The sequence below is a fragment of the Xiphophorus maculatus genome, chromosome 11 (assembly GCF_002775205.1).
Source record: "Xiphophorus maculatus strain JP 163 A chromosome 11, X_maculatus-5.0-male, whole genome shotgun sequence".
Lineage (NCBI taxonomy): Eukaryota > Metazoa > Chordata > Actinopteri > Cyprinodontiformes > Poeciliidae > Xiphophorus > Xiphophorus maculatus.
The window spans coordinates 19,567,498-19,587,015 of NC_036453.1; the positions used below are offsets into that span (position 1 = coordinate 19,567,498).

The window sequence follows — 19,518 nt, forward strand, 5'->3', positions numbered from 1 at the left end:
CCTGGCCAATGCAGAGAGAGAGAGAAAGAAGAGGTTTTGAGTTGTACTTCAACGGGTTTCCCCTTTGCTGTGGAGCACAGCACGAAATTAATAATATCTACATGTCCAAGTTTGATTACGTTAACGCAGTTATTCTACAGTGGCAGCGCAGCTCTGCATGGCATGTAGAAAAATAGTCTCTTTGGCCTCCAGTAGGTCGTTTTACCAAAAACCTTTCAAAACTCTATGAACTCAGCAAAAATCTAGAAATTGGTCTGTAACTGTGGAAAAAATAAAACCTTTTTGGAGATGTTTTTGAAGAGGGTGGATAATAGCAAAACCTAAAATAGAGGAACAGAAACACACACACACACACGCACGCACACACACACAAAGAGAGCAGGATTTCTTCTGGATACCATCAGTCCCAATGTCAAACACTTTCAGTCCTGTAACTATTTAAGATGAAACAAGCTGTTTTTTTAACAGATGAGTATCATATGCATAGAAATTGAGTAAGAAAAATAGATTTTGATTAGTGAGCTGCCTTCTCAAACCCCCAGTCAGTCACGGCAGATTACTATTTTTACTAAGCCAAGCTGGAGGTTTCTTCTTGTTAACGGTTAACTAAATTCTTCAAATAAGAATGGGCAGTTTTCTTCTATACCTTACCAGAGTACTTTAATAAAAAAAATAAAGTTATATTGTAGGTTTTTAAACCAGTCAATGAAGGGCCGTACACTCAACACCACTAATAGTATCCTTACTGTTCATATGAGCTCAGACAGGCCCTTAACAAACAAGCAAATGCCAAACAAGTCTCAAACCTCTAAATGTAAATATATTGTCATTAAAAACCTAAAGTCACCATCACAAGCTATATCATATTTTGCGGAGCAAAGGCCAGCCACGATGTAATTAACTAGCTCCGGTTTCGTGTTTGTGAGCCATTCGTCTTTCACCTCTGACAATGCATTGACACATTTCCAGGAAACAGCTATAGAAACAAGTTGGCTGGGATCACACTCCGACAAAGGGATGGATAAAACATGCTCCAACACAGAAATGGACAACCCTCAAAGAAACACGCAGAGAAAACAGAAAGCTTATATAACTAACTTAAATATGTCCAAACCATAAGGGCTTGGCAGCAGATGTGCTGGTGGGTGTAAGACAAACGGAGAGGCAAATATATTTTAAGGAACCGGTTCAAAAGAGTGCCATGCTGAGCCATGAATACCCCATAACTCCTGAACTTTTTCAGAATTTATTACACGGATTGCATGTAAAATGTAGTTTGACACCAACAACCACAAATGATTTCAAAGGCTGCTCCAATGATTCTTAATAAAATAGCATAGGCTCAGTTAGCTTGGCTAGAGAGCAACAATCAAGTGTTATTCTCGATTTAATTTAAGCCTGGACTTTGACTGGACCATTCTTATACAAGCCTTTTGCGGTTTCAAACCATTTTTCTTCCAGTAGCCGCCTGTAATTAGCTCCACAAATTTTTCTGTCAGCTCTGACATGACTCCCTTCATAAATCACTAACTAGATTTTTATGATGGTTTTTCAAAGTTGTTTTATAACCCACACACAGTGCTGTGTGTAATAAAAACACCCACAACCTGAGGTTGCAAAGAGTTTGATTTATTTGTACATCAACATGAACTGTTTTAAGAAATCCTTGGATTTTTGTACAGATTATATTTACAGAGGTTCATTGTTAGTCATTCAGTTGTCTTGCATGCATCAGATTTTTAATAGAAAAAAAGTTTTTGTACATGAAGTTTGACTTGTCTTGGCAGTGTAATATTCAGACATGACTCACTCTGTCACTTATGGATCTGTTAAATCACAAAATGAAAAAAAAAAGCTAATTAAGCTGACAAAGATGAACTCAATGCATAGAATTATCACTTATTAATAGATTAGCACCAAACTCACGAACAACAAAGCTTGTTCTGCGGTAGCTGCTGGAAAGAAAGCCTAAACCTGAACCCAAACCTCATGCAATTCAGAAATGAGTACAAAATGTGAAGTGATGTGATAAAAGTTGCTTTGAACTTTGAGAAGTTGTCATATTTTGTTACCGCAGCCTTTCTTTAGAGCAGAATTCATTTTTCTGCCTACAGAATCCGAGCCAGAGCCTTAAAAGACGCTGATTTACAACAAAAAGCCCAATGTCACACATTTTTTAATTTGCCGTTACTTCAAAGTTTGTGTTAGCACAGATTAAATAGATGTTTTTTTCCACGTTCCATCACGTATTGCATGCATCTAAAAACAAAACCTTATGTGTGAAGGAATCAAAGTAGAGATTTATCAGTCATTACATTTATCCAGTCACTGCTGGCCATGATTTAAAGATGTGTTTTCCAAAGAAGTGCAAAATAATGAGTCTTTGTTGTGAGTGAAGCTACTTCCTTGACGTCTGAAATTTCAGGGTTTTGTCTTAGTGTCCCATTGTTTCCAAAACTGGTTAGTACTTGTCAGTACATGCAAAAAAACAACAACAAAAAAGCAAGGAAACAATCGACCTTTTGGAATACGCTCTGTCCTTTCTAACAGAGTGCAGGTCATGTTAATTTTGTCTGGAGTTTGGAAACCACATTTATCATTGTTGTTTGTTTTTCTTTTACTGTCTGCCCAAAACTAGCCATCTTTATGGCTGCAAAAACATTCCAGAGTATGCATTTCTCCTTTCAACAAGTCTTATTATGAACCTACCCTTGCACAGGTAGCCTGGCAACATGCAATCAAACCCACAGATGAACAGCAGTTTTTCATACAATTAAGGCGATCACTACGGAAAGACAGGAATGCATGAACAACGTGTTTGTGATTTTGGAGAGCGACTGGAAGAAGGTTGGATAAGCATCAGTGGAAGTCCCCAGCATGTCTCGTTCTCAGACATTTGAAAAAGTGATGAAAATTTTCCGCACAAGCAAAATTTTCTTGTGTGGAAAATTTTGCTGTCCCTCGTGGTCCTCTGCCAAGAGGAAATAAAAAAAAACAACTGACTTTGTTTTTTATTTCCAATAATACGATAAGGTGACGACAATCCATTCGTTACTGTTTCCACACCCCCATAATAAATGCTACTGTGAGAAAAAAGCTTCGCTTCACCTGTTTAGGCTCAACAACGCAAGAAAGAATTCAAATATCATCGTTTCACTTTGAGTTAAATTGGATTTTATGTGATGCACCAACACAATGTAGCAACTAATTATGAGATGGAAGGAAATTAATACATGCTGTTTTTTTTTTTAAATAAATATCCTACAAAGTGCAGAGTCCATTTACATTCAGCTCCTTTGGTCGCAAAAGACTTGCAGGTGTAATCGCAGAAAAAGTGGGTTCAGGAAAGTACTGACTCAGAGTTTGATTTTTAAGAAATTTTGAAAACAGTGTTTACTTTTGGCTTCCACTTCACAATTTTGTGAAGTGGAAGCCAAACGTAATCACAAAAAATCTGCTTAAAACGTAACAAAGTTTGCAAGACACCATCAGAGAGAAACTGAGCTAAACTATACTAAGCAAGACTCTAGAATTTGAAATCTGTGCCACATTTTGTATTAGATGGATCAAAATGCATGTACCAGCAAGTGACGATTCATGACTACAAAGAAAAAGCAAGAGGAGCACAAGTACTCCTATTGAAACACCTTAGTGTTGTGCCACACCTCCTTATGTGCTTTACAGAGAAACATAAACAAACACTCTCAAACACAATGAGTCATCTTTTACAGCAAAGAAAAGCACAAACGCAGACCTAAGTTCTGCCCCAGTTCTGGACTCGAACATCATGGAAGTGAAGGTTCTTCAGGTAATTGCACTTCAAAGCAGCTCATACACTTATCTCTTTTTGTCTGTGCAGAAATGTCAGAATAATTACACTACATTGCGTCTGACAGGTGATTAAACCTTTTGGGAGCTGAGACTTTGACGCAAAGTTATGAAATACTACAGTTTATATTCTTATCAATTGATACATTAGTTCAATGATGACACGCACGGATGAATACAAAAACTTCACTGTAGTCAGTGGGAGGAATTACTCAAACTGCAAAAGACAGTGTTGACTTCACACAACCATAGCATAGAAAAGGGCAGCAACTTTTAAGATTGTTACAGATTTTCTGGTAAAGTGAAAGAGATGCTGTGGTCTCCATATGTATGATAAGCAGGATGCTTTGCATTGTTTTGTATAAATACAGCTTCAGTTAAAAGAAAAGGACTTGCCATGCACACGAACCTGCTGTGTGATGATAAGAAGAGCTGTAGCAAAGCATAATTTTGCATTTTGTTTGTTCTTTTTGGTTTTTTTACCAGACATTTATGACGGAAAATTCTACAAACATCACAACACTTCAAGACATAATGAATCACTTTTTTCTCCTCACTATTTTTGTGTTTGCTTGTTCGCTGACTGTTACTATTTTACAAATTGTTAGACACGGTAAAACACACAAATGTGTGGAACTAATAACACCCCAAAACTGTCTGAGAGAGGGCAAATATGACTGGCATCTAAATCAAAAATAAAAAAAAACAACAACAAAAAAAACATTGCATGCAATGTATACACAAAACACATTTTTCTTACTGTCTCACATCAGTCTTAGTTATGTTAGGATGACCAAAATTAGTTCTGTTTGCTAAATGTGAGAATGATAAGAGAGAAATGGTTTTCGGAGAATGATTTTCTTACTCTCGTCAATTTCAGGAGTTTATATGTCAAGATTTGTACACCTTTAAACAGTTTGGGAAGCCAACATGGCGTCATAACGGATTTTGAATCAGGCAAAATGTCTGTAAGAGAACCGTGTACCCCAGAACAAAAGCAAAAGTCCTTGTTAAGATGTTGACTGAAGCTGATAAATGTGTCATTATTCACAGAGAAATGAGTTCTGGCCACTCAGCGAGGAAAGAAGAAGTTATTACTACAAAAGCAAAATAAAACATTTTCTGCAAATGCAAAAAAAAAAAAAAACACTGAAGTGTTTGGCCATAATAATCTTCGTTACCATTTGGAAAAATGTAGACGCTTGCGATCCTGACCTTACCATCCCAACTGTGAAGTAAAGAGGAAGTAGCATTTATTTGCTGCAGGAGGGACTGGTGCACTTCACAAGATAAATGGAATCATGAGGAAAGAACATCATATGGAAATGTTAAAACAATCTCTCAAGACATCAGCCAAAAACATGAATCTGGAAAACTATCATAGGAATGTAACCAAATTAGCTTCAAGGTCGATTAAGCACAACAAAGCTAAGGCTGTGTGGTGCGTATCACAAATCTCAGAGTTAAAAGGTCTGTGGGAGAAAGTCAGCTGAACCCACTGGCAGAACCAAGTCGAAGGATACCCAAAATGTTTGAAACAAGTCAAACAGCTCGGAGCTAAATCAATCAAAATGGTAAAAAATATGCATATAAGCTATATTAAAAATATCTCTTTCGTTACTTGCATAATTAGGAAACAGAATTATTTTTGGTAATCCTAATTGATGTGAAACGGAAACATTTTACTCTGATTTGAGTGAAAACGATGAGCAACAGAAGGTTGTGTATCTTTGCAGAGTGTAAGCTGTAGTGTGAGTTTAAACTGTGTTTAGATCCAAAGCCCCTCCTGAATAGTTCTGAGTATTATGCAGATATTAAGAGGAAAAACAACAAAAGTACATTTTAACTGACAAAAAATATAAATAAAGCAATAAATAATAAATACCCCTCAATTAAGGCACAATATTCCAGGTTTTTGATGCTGTGATGGTGAATACTGGAACACCATCCTGACATCCTTGGATGTTTTCAGGAACTGAAGCTATTCTACATTAGAGATTTAGAAAACTGATTTGCTACATCTTCACTCGATATCAAAGCAGCTCTTCGCTTTCTAACATTTTTTTGTGTGGTTTTAGTTGCAAGCATTTGATGGAATTAGCAAATCAGGTGATGCTGAAGGCGAAAATCAACGTGGCACCGGAGAATATCACATTTTCTGCAGATCATGAAGTCTTCGGTTTCAGAAATCAGTATTTGACCAGGACGACTTTCATCTGTGTACGACACTTTGTTCTCATTACGGTCCAAAATAATCTGACAGATTATGAAAGTGTCCAAAGCGTACATACAGATCTGCCCACAGGTAAAGATGTACACAGTGCCTCATAAAGGCATTCCTACAATTTACCGGGAAACCATTTTCAAATTTATTCTGTCCCTTTTAGTCTTAATTTGAAACTAGAGCAACCAGTTGACTGTGGAAATAGGAAAATACTGAGGAACAGCTACTTTATTATTATTATTATCATTTCCTGCCCTTTATATAAATTAAAACAAATCTGGCTTATTGGAATGGATTTTCCCTTTGTGAAAACGACTCAAAGTGATTTACAATAATAAATGCTTCAATTTTCTCTGTTTCTAGAAATTATTTTGGTCCCTGTAATTGTGGTGATAATTTCTTTTAAAACAATCACTATTTTTTCTTCCCACCTCACTGAGTCAATGCACTTAAATGCAGCGTTGTATTATTTAAAACATTTCTGGGGTTTTCACACATTTACCAATGGAAGATGTTATACTTGCCACAGTCTTTTTCTCAGCTTTCCAGCATTCTCAATTGTAATTTAATTTGGCATTTAATTTGGCAGTAATTTAATCTAACCTCTCCCTCTAGATGACCTCATTTTCCAAGGTAATTCCTTTTATTTGTGTTACATCCCACCAATTACTTCCAAACAACACTGCACCACTTGTGCCTGAGGGAATGCTATCATGTAGTTAAAACATGTTTCTGCAAAGGCATGCAACTCCTAATGTGAAAGAAGGATTCTGTTTAATCAAACATGTTGAGAAAAAAAGACTTTTGAATTTATGCTCATTTGTTTGATGTGACAACCAGTAAGTGATATTTTGCTTTGCTTTTCTGAGATGACAGGAAACTGTGGCTGTAAAGTTTTGACATCCTGGTGTAACTACTAAAAGCCTGCATCCGTAATTTTTAAAGTCTATTTCATTTTTTAATCTATAGATGCTTTGTTCAGGCTCGTGTAGTGGCTATATGCATTTGCCATATTTGCATATTTGCTATTTTCATGTTTCGAGGTGTTGCTACGATCAAAAGCTATTCTTCCCTTTTGATTTGTCAGGCACTTTTCTCAAGCTGCAGGTGAGTTGAACCTCAAACCGCTGGAAGAGTTCAAGCAACAACCAATCACAGGAATCAGTGTGTCTGCTAGCAGCGTATCGTAACGTTTGATCAAAAACAAATACTCTGCTGCACCTGAACAACCTGGAGAGGTTACGATGTTACGTATAACTAAAAGGATTAAATAATTACACCAAATACATTTCACTGAAGTAGATCTGAAACCGCGTACAGCAAGCTGCCCTGCTGTGCACGGTTTCAGAGCGGGAGGTTTGCAGGAGGATCTCTGAGCAGCAACAACATTAACATTGGTAACATTTTTCAATTGAGGTCAGAAAAACAATATTTAAAAAAAAAAACCCCGACTCCAAACTGATTTGTGTGCAAATCATAGCAGGCAATCAGATACTTAAACAGTGAGGAACACATGAACTTGCACGTACATTAGAACGCCTTGGCAAAGACCATGCATGCATAATCACAGTGATCAAAAATGTCAACTCCCCTGCAAGCAAATTACAGTGAACCTTTTTCACATTTTATCACATTACAATCACAAACTTCAACGTATTTTATTGAGCTTTTATGTGATGGGGGGAAAAAAAGGAAAAAGATCTGGCTTTTTCATTTTTAGTAAAAAGAAAACTTCAGAGTTCATGTTGTATTTAATCATGGTAGTACTAGGTCCAGTGGATAGAGTCCATATGGGTTTAATTTAAATTTAGAAACCTCATGGGTTTGTTGGAGAACATTAGAGACCGAGCAGCATCATGGGAGCACAGCAGACAGGTCAGTGGAGAGGTGGGGAGGTTAAAAAGCAGGGTTAGGTTCTGAAAAAATATCCAAAGTTTTAAAGTTATGTCTGCACACAACCCTGAGCAAACTACCTCAGTTAAAGCACAGAAAGCTGGTAAGGATCAATAGAAATACAGCAAAAAATAAATACATTTCCTAATCATTGCTACATTAAGATAAGTTTTTTTTTTTTGGTCAAACATTTTAAAAACAATTTAGTAGTTTCTGTCCAACTCAAAATTATGCCCTACTTTGGTGCGTTTTGGTCCATCTCATAAATACCCAATAAAATACAAAGAAGTTTGTTGAGGACAAATCGTGGAAAAAAGGTGTATGGATACACTTAGCACTGTAGCTTCAGTACAAAATAATTTATGGCTTTTGCAGCCATTTAAAGATGCTGACATGAATCAGAACTTCAGCATTTGCTGTTGGTTTTCTACAGAACAGCACCAAATCCTACTGGACCTTGAGCTTGATCTCAGAAAGAAAAACAGAGTCCAAAGTTCATGGCAGCTTTTTTCCTGACTCAGGGTTTAAGACGTAAGAATATGGCAAAAATAGATTAAAAAACTAAGGAAACCAATGAAACATTTCGTTAAAAAAAAAAATCTAAATGTCTTCTTAAGTGAAAGAGTGAGTTATGTCTCTTATTTCTTTGCCACACTGTGCTATAACAGCGTGGATGTCCAATCTGTAGTGGCACTTGCAGAGTTCGTGGTAACAGCTGAGAGGGAGGTAAAGGTCTTCTCATTAACCCATTGCAACCAGGTTAACAGTGCAGCTGAGGATTCTTGCCGTCACGTTACAAATCCACTCTCAGCCCAGGAGCAGGAAACAAGAAACATGTGATAATGTGTTGGCCTGGAGCCGGTTGACGACCGACTTCATTTACGGAGAAATTTTGCGTAATCCCGTCTCCTATTTCAGTCAGGCAGAAGCAGACCGTCACACAGCCACAAGTCACAGAGTCCTCGCCCCAGAAACAGGGGTCCTAAGTCCCTGGCAGTGTGGAGGTGGGCTGATCTCTGCGGGATATAAGCAGCATTTACTCTCCGGGTCAAACGGAGGACAAGTGAGTGGACTTTGACGTGGGCAGGTCCAGCAGAGCCTGGACGGTCACGCCGACCTTTACCAGACCTCGCTCCTCTAAGATGTGATGCGGCAGACACAATTTGTCCTGAATTAACAGAGAGATCATTCATCAACACCACTGGCAAAACGACTGACGTCACTTCGCAGCAACATTCACTTGATGGAGGCATATTTGTCAGACAGATTTTCCTAAATGATAAAATGCTCTTTGGGGAAAAACATCAGTCAGAGTCTCAGCTGAAGGAAGCTTGAACGACAAGTGCATGAAAGAACTCGTAGGCCTCTGTTAGGCAGCTTCATAATTTTGTCATTTATCTTCTATGGCCAATGACTGATAACACTTAGCAGCCATAAATCCTAAATAACTAAACAAATACAGAGTGAAAACATTGAAAGTAAAAAATGTGTTACCTGTGAAACTCCAAGCTTCTTGCACGCTTCCAGGAAGTTTTCAACATTCCTGCGGCATTTTGCCATGCTTAGCTTTGGCTGGAAGCCACAACATTAATCATGTTAGTTTGTTAAACTCAGCGTTTAAGCATTAAAATGTCTGTGAAACAGTTTAGATTAAATAACACATTTGAATCTTATCTTACAGTCGATATACTTACTACTGCAGGTGACGGCACGTGAATGCTGGCAACGGATCGGGGACAAATGTGATTGGCTAGATGGCAGAGGACCACTCCATCCATCAACGCCGCACCAACATCATCAGGGAGGAGGACCTTCAGTCGGGACTCAATGTTCTGCACACATTAAAGATAACACGAAAATGTCAAATGTTGAAAAAGAGAAAAGTGAGCGGAGCGAAGTACGCTTGAGCGCGTGGGAGTCTCACGGGAATCCAGGACAATTTCTCTCTTCAAAAACAGAGAGGGTTCAGCTCAAGTAATCTCTTTTGGATTCCTTGTTTTTACCTCTGGCATGTCAGGTGTACAACCAACTGCTTCCACCTGCTTCAGTTGTCCAGTAGCTGCAGTCAGAAATACCTCCTCCAATTCATCTTGCAGAAGTCACTATATGTGCTTCTTAAATACGACAGAGATGCAACGGTTCAGCGTCTCAGGTTGTCCGCTGGTTCGCCACTGGGATTATTTTGAACATGTCTAAAAACACAGGTGTATTAAACTCTTCTGGACTATCTTGAACTATTTCTAGAAGTGTCTGGAGTACTTATGTCGGAAAGCGTCACCATCTCATAATAAAATCTATATTTCGTGACCTTTAGAGGTGAGGGGAAGGTTTAAGCAGGGGTCAAACTCCAGTCCTCGAGGGCCGCAGTCCTACAGTTTTTAGATGTGCCACAGGTACAAAACACTGGAATGAAATGGCTTAATTACCTCCTTCTTGCGTAGATCAGTTCTCCAGAGCCTTAATGACCTAATTTTTCTATTCAGGTGTGGTGCAGCAGAGGCACATCTAAAAGTTGCAGGACTGCGGCCCTCGAGGACTGGAGTTTGAGACCCCTGGTTTAAAGGTTACATCAGAAAGCAGATTTTTCTGTAACATGAACATTTTCTGTCACATTTAGAGTTTCCTACACAGTATTGATGATTTGTGCATTATAGAAACAACTTGATCACACATTAAAAACAAAAAAAGACTGGATAAACTCACAAGCCACAGATTGATGTCTGCAAGTATTGCGACATACGAATGACGCACAATAGTCAGCATGTTCAAACCAGGCTTGGGTGGATGCTTTTGTCAAAGAAAGAAAAAGCAAACACAAAGAAAGCACATCTTAGCTGGTGTTTGTTTTTAAAATCTGGGCTTATCTCACAACCCGCCGTTATCATGGCAGGACAGGGAAATGCTTTCTTGCTCACAGGTGAAAACCAATTCAAGACTTTTCGAATTGCTAACAAATATGTTAGAAAGAGACATTTTTTAAAATGTTTGTACCATTTTACCACTGTTGTACATTTGTGATATTGAGTCAATGAAAAACAGTCTGGTTTCCAGTAAAACTAAGCCTCAAATTCCATGAAGTTATAATTTTAAAAGTTTAAAAATGTAAAAACAGATGTAAAAACCTCTTTGTTTCACTGTACTTGAGGCTCACCACTGATATTAGTGAGTTTGTTAATGAGCATCTTGAACAAATATATTTAAACCATGGCTGTGATAGATACTTACAGTAGGAAAGCATCCTCTAAAAACTAGTGAAATAAATACATGCTGAAATGTTTTACTGTGATAAATCCATATAATTTTTCTACTGGTTATTGAGAAGGGATTTTTTAGCTATTCCATCTTGAGAAATATATACAGTAAATATAATTATTTTGGTTTTATACAGTGAGAATCTCGTGCTTGTGAAAGACTTGAGTCTTTGCAGAAGATAGTTAAGAAATGTGTGAATATCTAAATGAACATCATGTTGACATTCATTCGTTCATTGAGAATACAGTGTCATGTGGACATATTGAGCAAGATCTCTTTCAAGGAATACAGGAAGGTCAAAGACTAAACTGAAATAAGTTAACATCTCCTCTTTTCATGACAAGTTTAATTTATCAGAAAGAAATACTTGGACCTTTGTTTAATTGCTCACTGACTCTGGACAATAATCTCTACACAATTCAACTCTTTAATCAATATAAAACTCTCATCTACAGTGTCTTTTGTCCACCCCATCTTGTGTGGGGGAACCTCCAGTTCTCTGCAACTCACCTTTTTTCCCTGGGATAAAAATAATGAGACATTTTATTTTTACCAAAAATTACTGATTAATTAATGATTTGATTCAAAGTGAAAAGAAAGGGCCTTTGGAAGGAGAACTAGGGGATCAATTCAACAACAGTCAGGAATATGTCAGAGACCTTCAGAGCTACTTTATGTGGACAAGTACTTTTTGAACTGGTTGAAATCGATGCCGTTTCTTGTTCTACTCATGATATGTAACAAACTCTAACGCATGGTAATCGAGACAGGGTGAGTTTGTTGCTTCCGTTTTTGTTATCTGTGATGCGGTGAATGGCATGTCGGCTCCTGTATCTGAGATCAGAACAACAAACGTTGCAGAACTAAATAAGATTTCATCTGTTATCTTATGACAGGGCGAGGCACAGAGTGGGTGTGTGGATCTTGTCCCCTGGTTTTCAAAAAGGTGTTCATTCCTCAGAAATGATGGTTTGTGATAACTCGATAGCATCTCACAGTTATTGCAGAATTGTCGGCTGCTCATCCATGATGGAAAACTCCTCTCAAAGATGTTCCAGTTTACTGAGATCTGGTGACTAAAGAGGTTATTTACGTAACTACAAGTAATTCATTCTCACATTCAAGATACCAGTGTAAGACAATTAGAGCTTTGAGTATCTTGCTGGACGTAGACATCAGTAGATGGGTATATTGTGGTCACATAACTACAATACATTACGCTGTGGTGTTTAAACAATACTGAACTGATATTAAAGGGGCAAAGGTGACTCCCGCTTGCTTTCCTGGGTCCATGCTTTCATGTCTACACCAAATCCTGATTCTAAAATCTGAATCTTGATGCTGAAATTGACACTCATGAGATCAGGTGATCTTGTATCGTCCAGCTTTGATGTTTCTCAGTTTCTTGTTTCCCAATGTGGTCATCTGCTGTTCAGCCCATCTAAGCTCTGATGTGTTTGCCATTTGTCACATCCTGCCTCTGTGGCCTATCATTTCATTTCACACTGCAGCCTGAAGTGACCCAATTCAGATTTTTAATGAGGCCTGTAACTGACCTTTTCATGACAGTCTGAACAACACATCCGACACAGGTGGGATTTTTTTCGAATGCGACCCAGGCCACTTGAGTATCCGATACGAATCCGATTCAAATGTGGCCTAACGCCCAGGTCGCATTCATCCGGCCTGAACGTGATTCTCGCAAGCGGGAAGAAACACTTGGAAGAAAACTTGTTAAAGTGCCGGCTGCGGTCGGACAACAACTTCAAAATCGTAAGCTATGCTCCACCGTTACCGTCCACGTTTACTTTCCGCAAACACCGAGCACTTCCTCTTCTTTATGGCGGTTGGCAAAACACTGAGAACGCTCGCTTATTGCGCCCTCTACTGCGCATGCGGGACACTTTCAGGCCGTTTACCGTTCACACAGGAGATCACATACGGGTCGCACATATTTGGAAGTGTGAACGGGCACAGCAAAAAAATATCCGATTTGACAAAAAATTAGAATTGGGGTCACTTTAGGCTGCAGTGTGAACGCAGTCTCATTCTGATATCTGACATCATCCAGGCATTTTCATTGACACAACTGCAACTTGTTGAACTTTTCTTTATTTTTTATTTCACAAAGGTGCGGAAAAATCCCAGTAGATCGGTCCTAACTACGATACTACTTTAAAAAACACAACTCAGTCCCACAAAGAGCAAATAAGTCCTGATAGACAAGTTATATCTTTTTGACTGGTATTTGTGCCATGAACCTCTCTCTCCAATGGTGCAATTATGAACCACATCAAAAATCACAATTTGTGTTTTATTTTTTCACTCTGGCATGATTGTATTCTAAATAATACAACAGCACACAGTCATTAAGCTGAAAGGTTTGACTGCAGGGAATCTAGTTGAGACAAGAAGTGAAGTTAAAAGAAAAAAACTCCTCCATGACAAAAACGTCATCGGGGTAAAATCCTACAAAGACAAAATCTGATCTTATCAGGAATTTTCTTGTCAAAAAAAGGCTTGCCTGAAACACTTTGCTTTTCTTATTCACGTTATCACCACCAGCAATACTTTTCTTTGGAAAAACGCTTTTCACCGTGTGAAATATCAAGACATCTCTTTGTACTGGTGTGTCCTAATCAGCCATGATTCCCAGTTAAACAGGAAAGACTCTAAGTGCTTCCGAGTGACAGATTATATCTATTTATTATTATTTCCAATTTAAGTGGCGTTATCTTGAAAGTTAAAATGATTAACTGGACCGGACTGTTTACCTTCTTTTGTTTAGTTAAAATACTTGTGTGTTTCACAAATGTTTAGAAAATTTGAAATTTGAAATGGGAAGATTCATTACCAAGTATCAAAGGAGTAATATTTGGGTGAATCCTATTCAGTTCACTGCAGCATGCTAAATATCAAGCTCTGGTCTAAATCCTAACTGTGAGGAACAGTTGTTATCTTTTCAGAGTTTCAGTTTTTTGACTTTTCTTAAATGACCTGCAGGTCAAAGGTTTTCATGTTCTAATTTTTAAGACGCTTCATTCAAATTTTTGGCAAGTGAAACTATGGTGCATCAGACTAAGAAATTACACAGATAATCACCAAACTGTGATTGGATTACTGGAAAGCGATGCTTGTGGCACATGTTGTGAAAGCGCTCGTTATTCCTGGCAGTGTTGCTGTGAGTAAACCCGTCGCTGATAACAACCCGACTCCTGGACTCCATTAAAATGCTTCACTATGGGCATGATACAGGAATCAACACTTCTTTTCCAGATTGTAAATGTTTTCCAAATGTTCCAGACAGTCAGACTTTCTCATTAGAGAAAAAACAAATAGTTGCCTCTGTGTTTCATGTGGAGCATTGGCTTCTTAGCTACCCTTTTTTGTCACATCCTTGTCAAAAAGTGTCACTCGCACTGATGTGCTGCCAACTTTAAGCAAGCTCTGCACTGGTGTCAAAATGATTTGGATATAAGGCAGACTTCTGGCCAATGCTGGACGTAAATGAATGTACATATAAGTCTAATCTTCTTTGTAGAATTACTTTAATTTAGCCAGACTGAAGGATTTTTTTCCAATTTCTAAATTGGATTTAAAGACATAGCCTTCCATTTTGTTTTTTTAAATTATTTTTATTAAGCTGTTTAGAGGTGCTGTTAGTAGAGCTTTTCAGGTTAATGTCTTGCTACGTAACCCAGGTAAGCTTGAGCTTAGATTCATAAAGTCACGACATAACGTTGTGTTTCAGAAAGTAGACTTCCTGGTTCAAGTTGCCCACATCCAAAAATCGCAGCGTAGCCGCAGATCGTCACACTCCAAATGCTGTCAGGTTTACAGCACATATATTGGGTACATTTGTCAGAATATAACCGAATACTTTCTCAAAAGTCTTGAGGATCATTAAAAAACTCAAGTCTAGGTTAAAAATCTTAACTAACAAAAAACTTTGGTTCAGAAAAGTCTAATTTATTCTACCCTACTCGTAACACCGGATGTCTGCAACTGTTAGAAATAACATAAACTTTTGATTAAGGACAAGCGCATCGGCTGATTCCTCTACGGACATTTATTAGATGTATCAGCACCCAGGCGGTATCAAGCTGGAATCTGGTGCTGTTCTACCTGCCAGACTCTGTAATTTTAAACTGAGATGTCAAGAAGATTAGATGGTGGAGCCAGAGGTATGACGCACTTCATTATCATGTAAGACTGACTGGGCATTATGCTTGAGAAATGCAGAAGAGACTCGGTGTGTCCAGATGAGTTCGGGAAATGCTTACGCTTCCAGTTCAGCGTTTTCCCCCCCAAGCGACCTTCATTGCTCGTTCCAGCTGCACTGTGGCAGAGATGAACACGTCTCTACTGCCTAACCTGCATAGCGTTGGAAATAAGTAGGCATTATAAGTAATTAGGCATTATTCCTTTTTGGTCAGGGTGTGATTTGTTTCTGAACTGTTCATTTTCCATAACGCCGCCCCTTTAACTGAGGAATGTGAGCTCTGGTGTTCTGTCTACTTGAACACCTGAATAACTCATTATATTCTGGTCTTATCTGATCTTCAAAGCAATTTTTGTTTCCACTGCTGGGAAGATTACGCCATGTTTTCCATGTTTTTTCCATTTATGAATAATAGTTCTCAATATGGTTTGCCCTAAAGTCTTTTAATCTTCTCAAGATATTTAAAAGATCATACCTTGGGTCTGGATTTCATCTAACTAATGAACGTGTTTCTTTTTCTGAGCCCTCTTTTGTATTTTCTTCATTTGTGTCATGATCTGGACATTTGTAAATGCCTTCTCTACTGAAAGGCTTTTATAGGCTTTGATTTTCTCTATACAGAGTAACTAATGTAGATTTTTTTTCTGACTAATTCTTTCTTACTAACATGGTCTGGAGCTCTTCCCATTAAAACCAATGAAGCTCGCTCATCCAAATCTCACCGTGGATGAATGACCAGACTGGGTGTCTGAAGAGGTTCTGTGGTAAGAATGCACTTTAGTGGAAGTCAGCCAGTTTCCTATGCCCATATTTGGTATTTGGAAGAGGTTTTCCATTTCCTTTAACAAAATTAAAACTCTTAGTTCTTCAGACTTTGCTCCAAACAATAAACAATCCTAAGTTGTTATTTAATACTATTGAAAGGTATTTAATGGCTTACTTACATTTCTCTTGGTCATCTCTCTAAACTAGTGCACCGCTGACCATATTCACATTAAATTTTTCCACAGAGTTATATAAACTCTATTAAATCCTGTTTGAGTGTACATTTTCTCCAGTTCAATTAATAAAAGCCAGAGTAACCTTGGTTTACTCTTTGGAAACTCTAGACGTTGCAACACAAACAGGATCTGGCAGACCGTACTCTTCGTATGACTCATCGACTGGTGAGAACTAGAAAAACATAAACAGGCTGGGGAGCGTCTGACCTGCCGTAAAAGGCCAATCTGCTCAATTTCCTCTCTCAAATGCTCCATCTTCCTCCTCATGGTGAAGCTGGGGTCCGTCGAGCTGATGTCCTGCCGGGTCCCACGAGTGAAGGCTGAAATGAAAAACAAAGAGCGCTGCTCCGAGTTCAAGATGATACACAGTGAAATGTGTCAAGGTCCAAGGATCAAATGTTTTTGTAAAAGTTCCTAGAAAACTGCAGTGATTGAGCAACACGCAGGTCAGATGCAGAACATCTGGAATCAACTTCCTCTCAGTGTGATAAAAGTAAACAGATTTTCACACACATCTGCAAAATAGATGAGTATATTTCTAATGCCTTTTACATTATATACAAAGCAGATGTAACAAGGTTAAGAGAAAATTCCTTTCACTTATATCCTTGCTTAAATTGATGTTTTATCAACTCCAATCAAAACTGCAACATCTGGACATCTTGTGCTTCAAACATCCGCATAGTTATTGACTGAAAGAAAACAAGAACTTGGGACTTTTGGTTACAATTTCTCTAATGCACAAGTGTGTTTGACAACCTCAGATTGCGATCAGATACTAAATATTTCTTTAAGAAGCAGTTCAGAAGCAGTTATGTGTGTTTCTTTCCCATGCAACCTTCAATCAGAGAAGCAGATTAACACATTAACTAGAGTAAAATCACCAAACAAATGCCTTCTCTGAAATAAGTTTTAGTTAAAGAGCTGACATGGTCTGTATCTGACACTTTTTTAAAAGATAAAGAGACCGGAAAAGTTAATAATAATATATTGTATAGTAAAAAATCCTGCCATCCTAGTAAAGTAGCTCTCTGCAACATGGAAGCCAAGTCAGAAACACCAACATGATTGGATCTTATTCAACACTTTAAGGAGTTCATGCACTATGTGTCCCAAAACAAGCTTGGCAGAACTGAAACCAGGGGTCACAACAGACGTGTTCACCCTTCTCTTCTTTGCTTTTTCCACACGTCTCACTCAGAGCTAACAGATATTTTATCTCCAGCTAGAACAGGAGTAAGCAGAGACTCAGACAGGTCAACATTTGAGGATTTTTCAGATGCATGAGATCCTGTCACCACACAGACAGGAATCAAGTCAGGAACAGTTTGTTCTAACTTGTCCATCTCTGTCTCAACCATGGGAGGGTCCACTATTATGGGACCTATAAATCTCGTCATATCATTTCCCAAAATGGTCCATCAAAAGGGAAAGACAAGGGAAATACTCCAGACACGAACCTTGTCTGTACATGAAGGTGATGGAGGGGAGCAGGCACATGGCTCATTCCTACCTACATCTCACAGTGGCATGTGAAAGTCATGCACTTCAGCGTGTTGCCACTGAAGTGTAACACGCTAGATATGATTAGGGACTGGAAACTCCCATAGTCCCGCAGTACATGAGTCAAGTGTGGGTCCTGTCAGAGAAATCAGCCCTTCAAAAACAAGCTCTTTGAAACCATCATCCAGTTTACTCACAGTTCTGTTCCCATTAGAACCTGAGAAATGATCTGGTTTTTCCACTCAAGAAATATTTTTTCTCAGACTTTCTTAAAACATGAAGAAGAAGAAACCGTCTCACTGCTAACTTTATATGGATGAGCAGTGAAATCATGTCTACTAGGGGTGATTTTATGAGTCAAGGCAGAATCACAGCTTCTTTGGAAGTGGTATCTTTTTGCTTATTTAGATATGCCACAATTCACCCACGCATGCAATTATTAAATACTCCAATAGGGTGTGCCGTGGTGGCATAGCGGTTAGCGCGACCCATATTTGGAGGCCTTGAGTCCTCGACGCAGCCGTCGCAGGTTCGACTCCCGGACCCGACGATATTTGCTGCATGTCTTCCCCTTCCCCGTTTCCTGTCAGCCTACTGTGATATAAGGGACACTAGAGCCCACAAAATTACCCCCTCGAGGGGTAAAAAAAAATAAAAATACTCCAATAACATCAACTCCAGGCAGGGATCAGCATCTTTAACTTGACATGATGACAACCAGCGCTCAACAATGCAAGTTTTTTCTCTAGTAAACTCAACATGCGTTTGCCGTTGGTCCCTACTTAAGTGGCAAAAACGTTGCCTGCAAGTCTCTGGAACAAACTCATATGTTCCCAAAATAGCAGCTTTTAATTTGCTGTACAATATTCCTAACAGATAGTGAGGCACAAGATTATTGAGCCTTTGCTGTTAGTTTACATTGTAAAAGTGCAACCCACAAATCCTGTGGCCAGTTTAATGCAGTTACTATTTGTTCGAAAATGCCAAGATATCTAGCAACTTCTGCCTCACAGAACACTAAAACAAGGTGCAATCTGGCTAACGTTAACTAACCATGCATTTATCTGAGGAATCATTGATGACTCCACAGAGAACAGATGGTAATGTGGCAAAGTAATCAGTTTATCCTGCTCACTCAGGAGTTTGACTCTCAGCCAGGCACTGACTGACCTCCACCCTCTACAGCAACCCTGGATGTTTCCCAGCATCAGGCAAAGAAAGATCATCTTCAGACAACAAATGTTCAGCAACTGTGGTTTCCAACTCAATGTTATACTATAATGCTCAAATCTTTTGGAAACAATGTTGCGCAAGCTGGACTACTTAGCCCATCACAAACCATAGCTAAAGCTACTAATCTTCTCATTCAAGAATCCCGGACGAGCCCCCACTTGTTGCATCACAGATGGTGTCTAGGAGGTGAGGAAATATGTTTCGGAATAAATAAAAAGGCAGACAGGATGCAGCAAAAATAAATGAGTTTGAGGGTGTGCTGTGGTGGCGTAGGGGATAACGCGACCCACGTTTGGAGGCCTTGAGTCGCCATCGCAGGTTCGATTCCCGGACCCGGCAATATTTGCCGCATGGCTTCCCCC

The 19,518-nt window shown here is 38.8% G+C and overlaps 1 protein-coding gene across 2 annotated transcripts in view; it reads right to left on the minus strand.

Moving 5' to 3' along the window:
• Positions 1 to 1,613: 1,613 nt before the first annotated feature.
• lrch2 (leucine rich repeats and calponin homology domain containing 2) overlaps positions 1,614 to 19,518 on the minus strand; it is a 42,914-nt gene continuing 25,009 nt past the window's right edge. For both annotated transcript variants that reach the window (XM_023342324.1, XM_023342325.1), the window contains exons 18-21: positions 16,628 to 16,740; positions 9,640 to 9,777; positions 9,440 to 9,517; positions 1,614 to 9,113 (exon numbers count right to left, since the gene is read on the minus strand). In XM_023342324.1, coding sequence (XP_023198092.1) covers positions 8,994 to 9,113; positions 9,440 to 9,517; positions 9,640 to 9,777; positions 16,628 to 16,740 — 449 coding nt within the window. In that variant the 3' untranslated portion in view covers positions 1,614 to 8,993. The remainder of the gene's footprint in view (positions 9,114 to 9,439; positions 9,518 to 9,639; positions 9,778 to 16,627; positions 16,741 to 19,518) is intronic.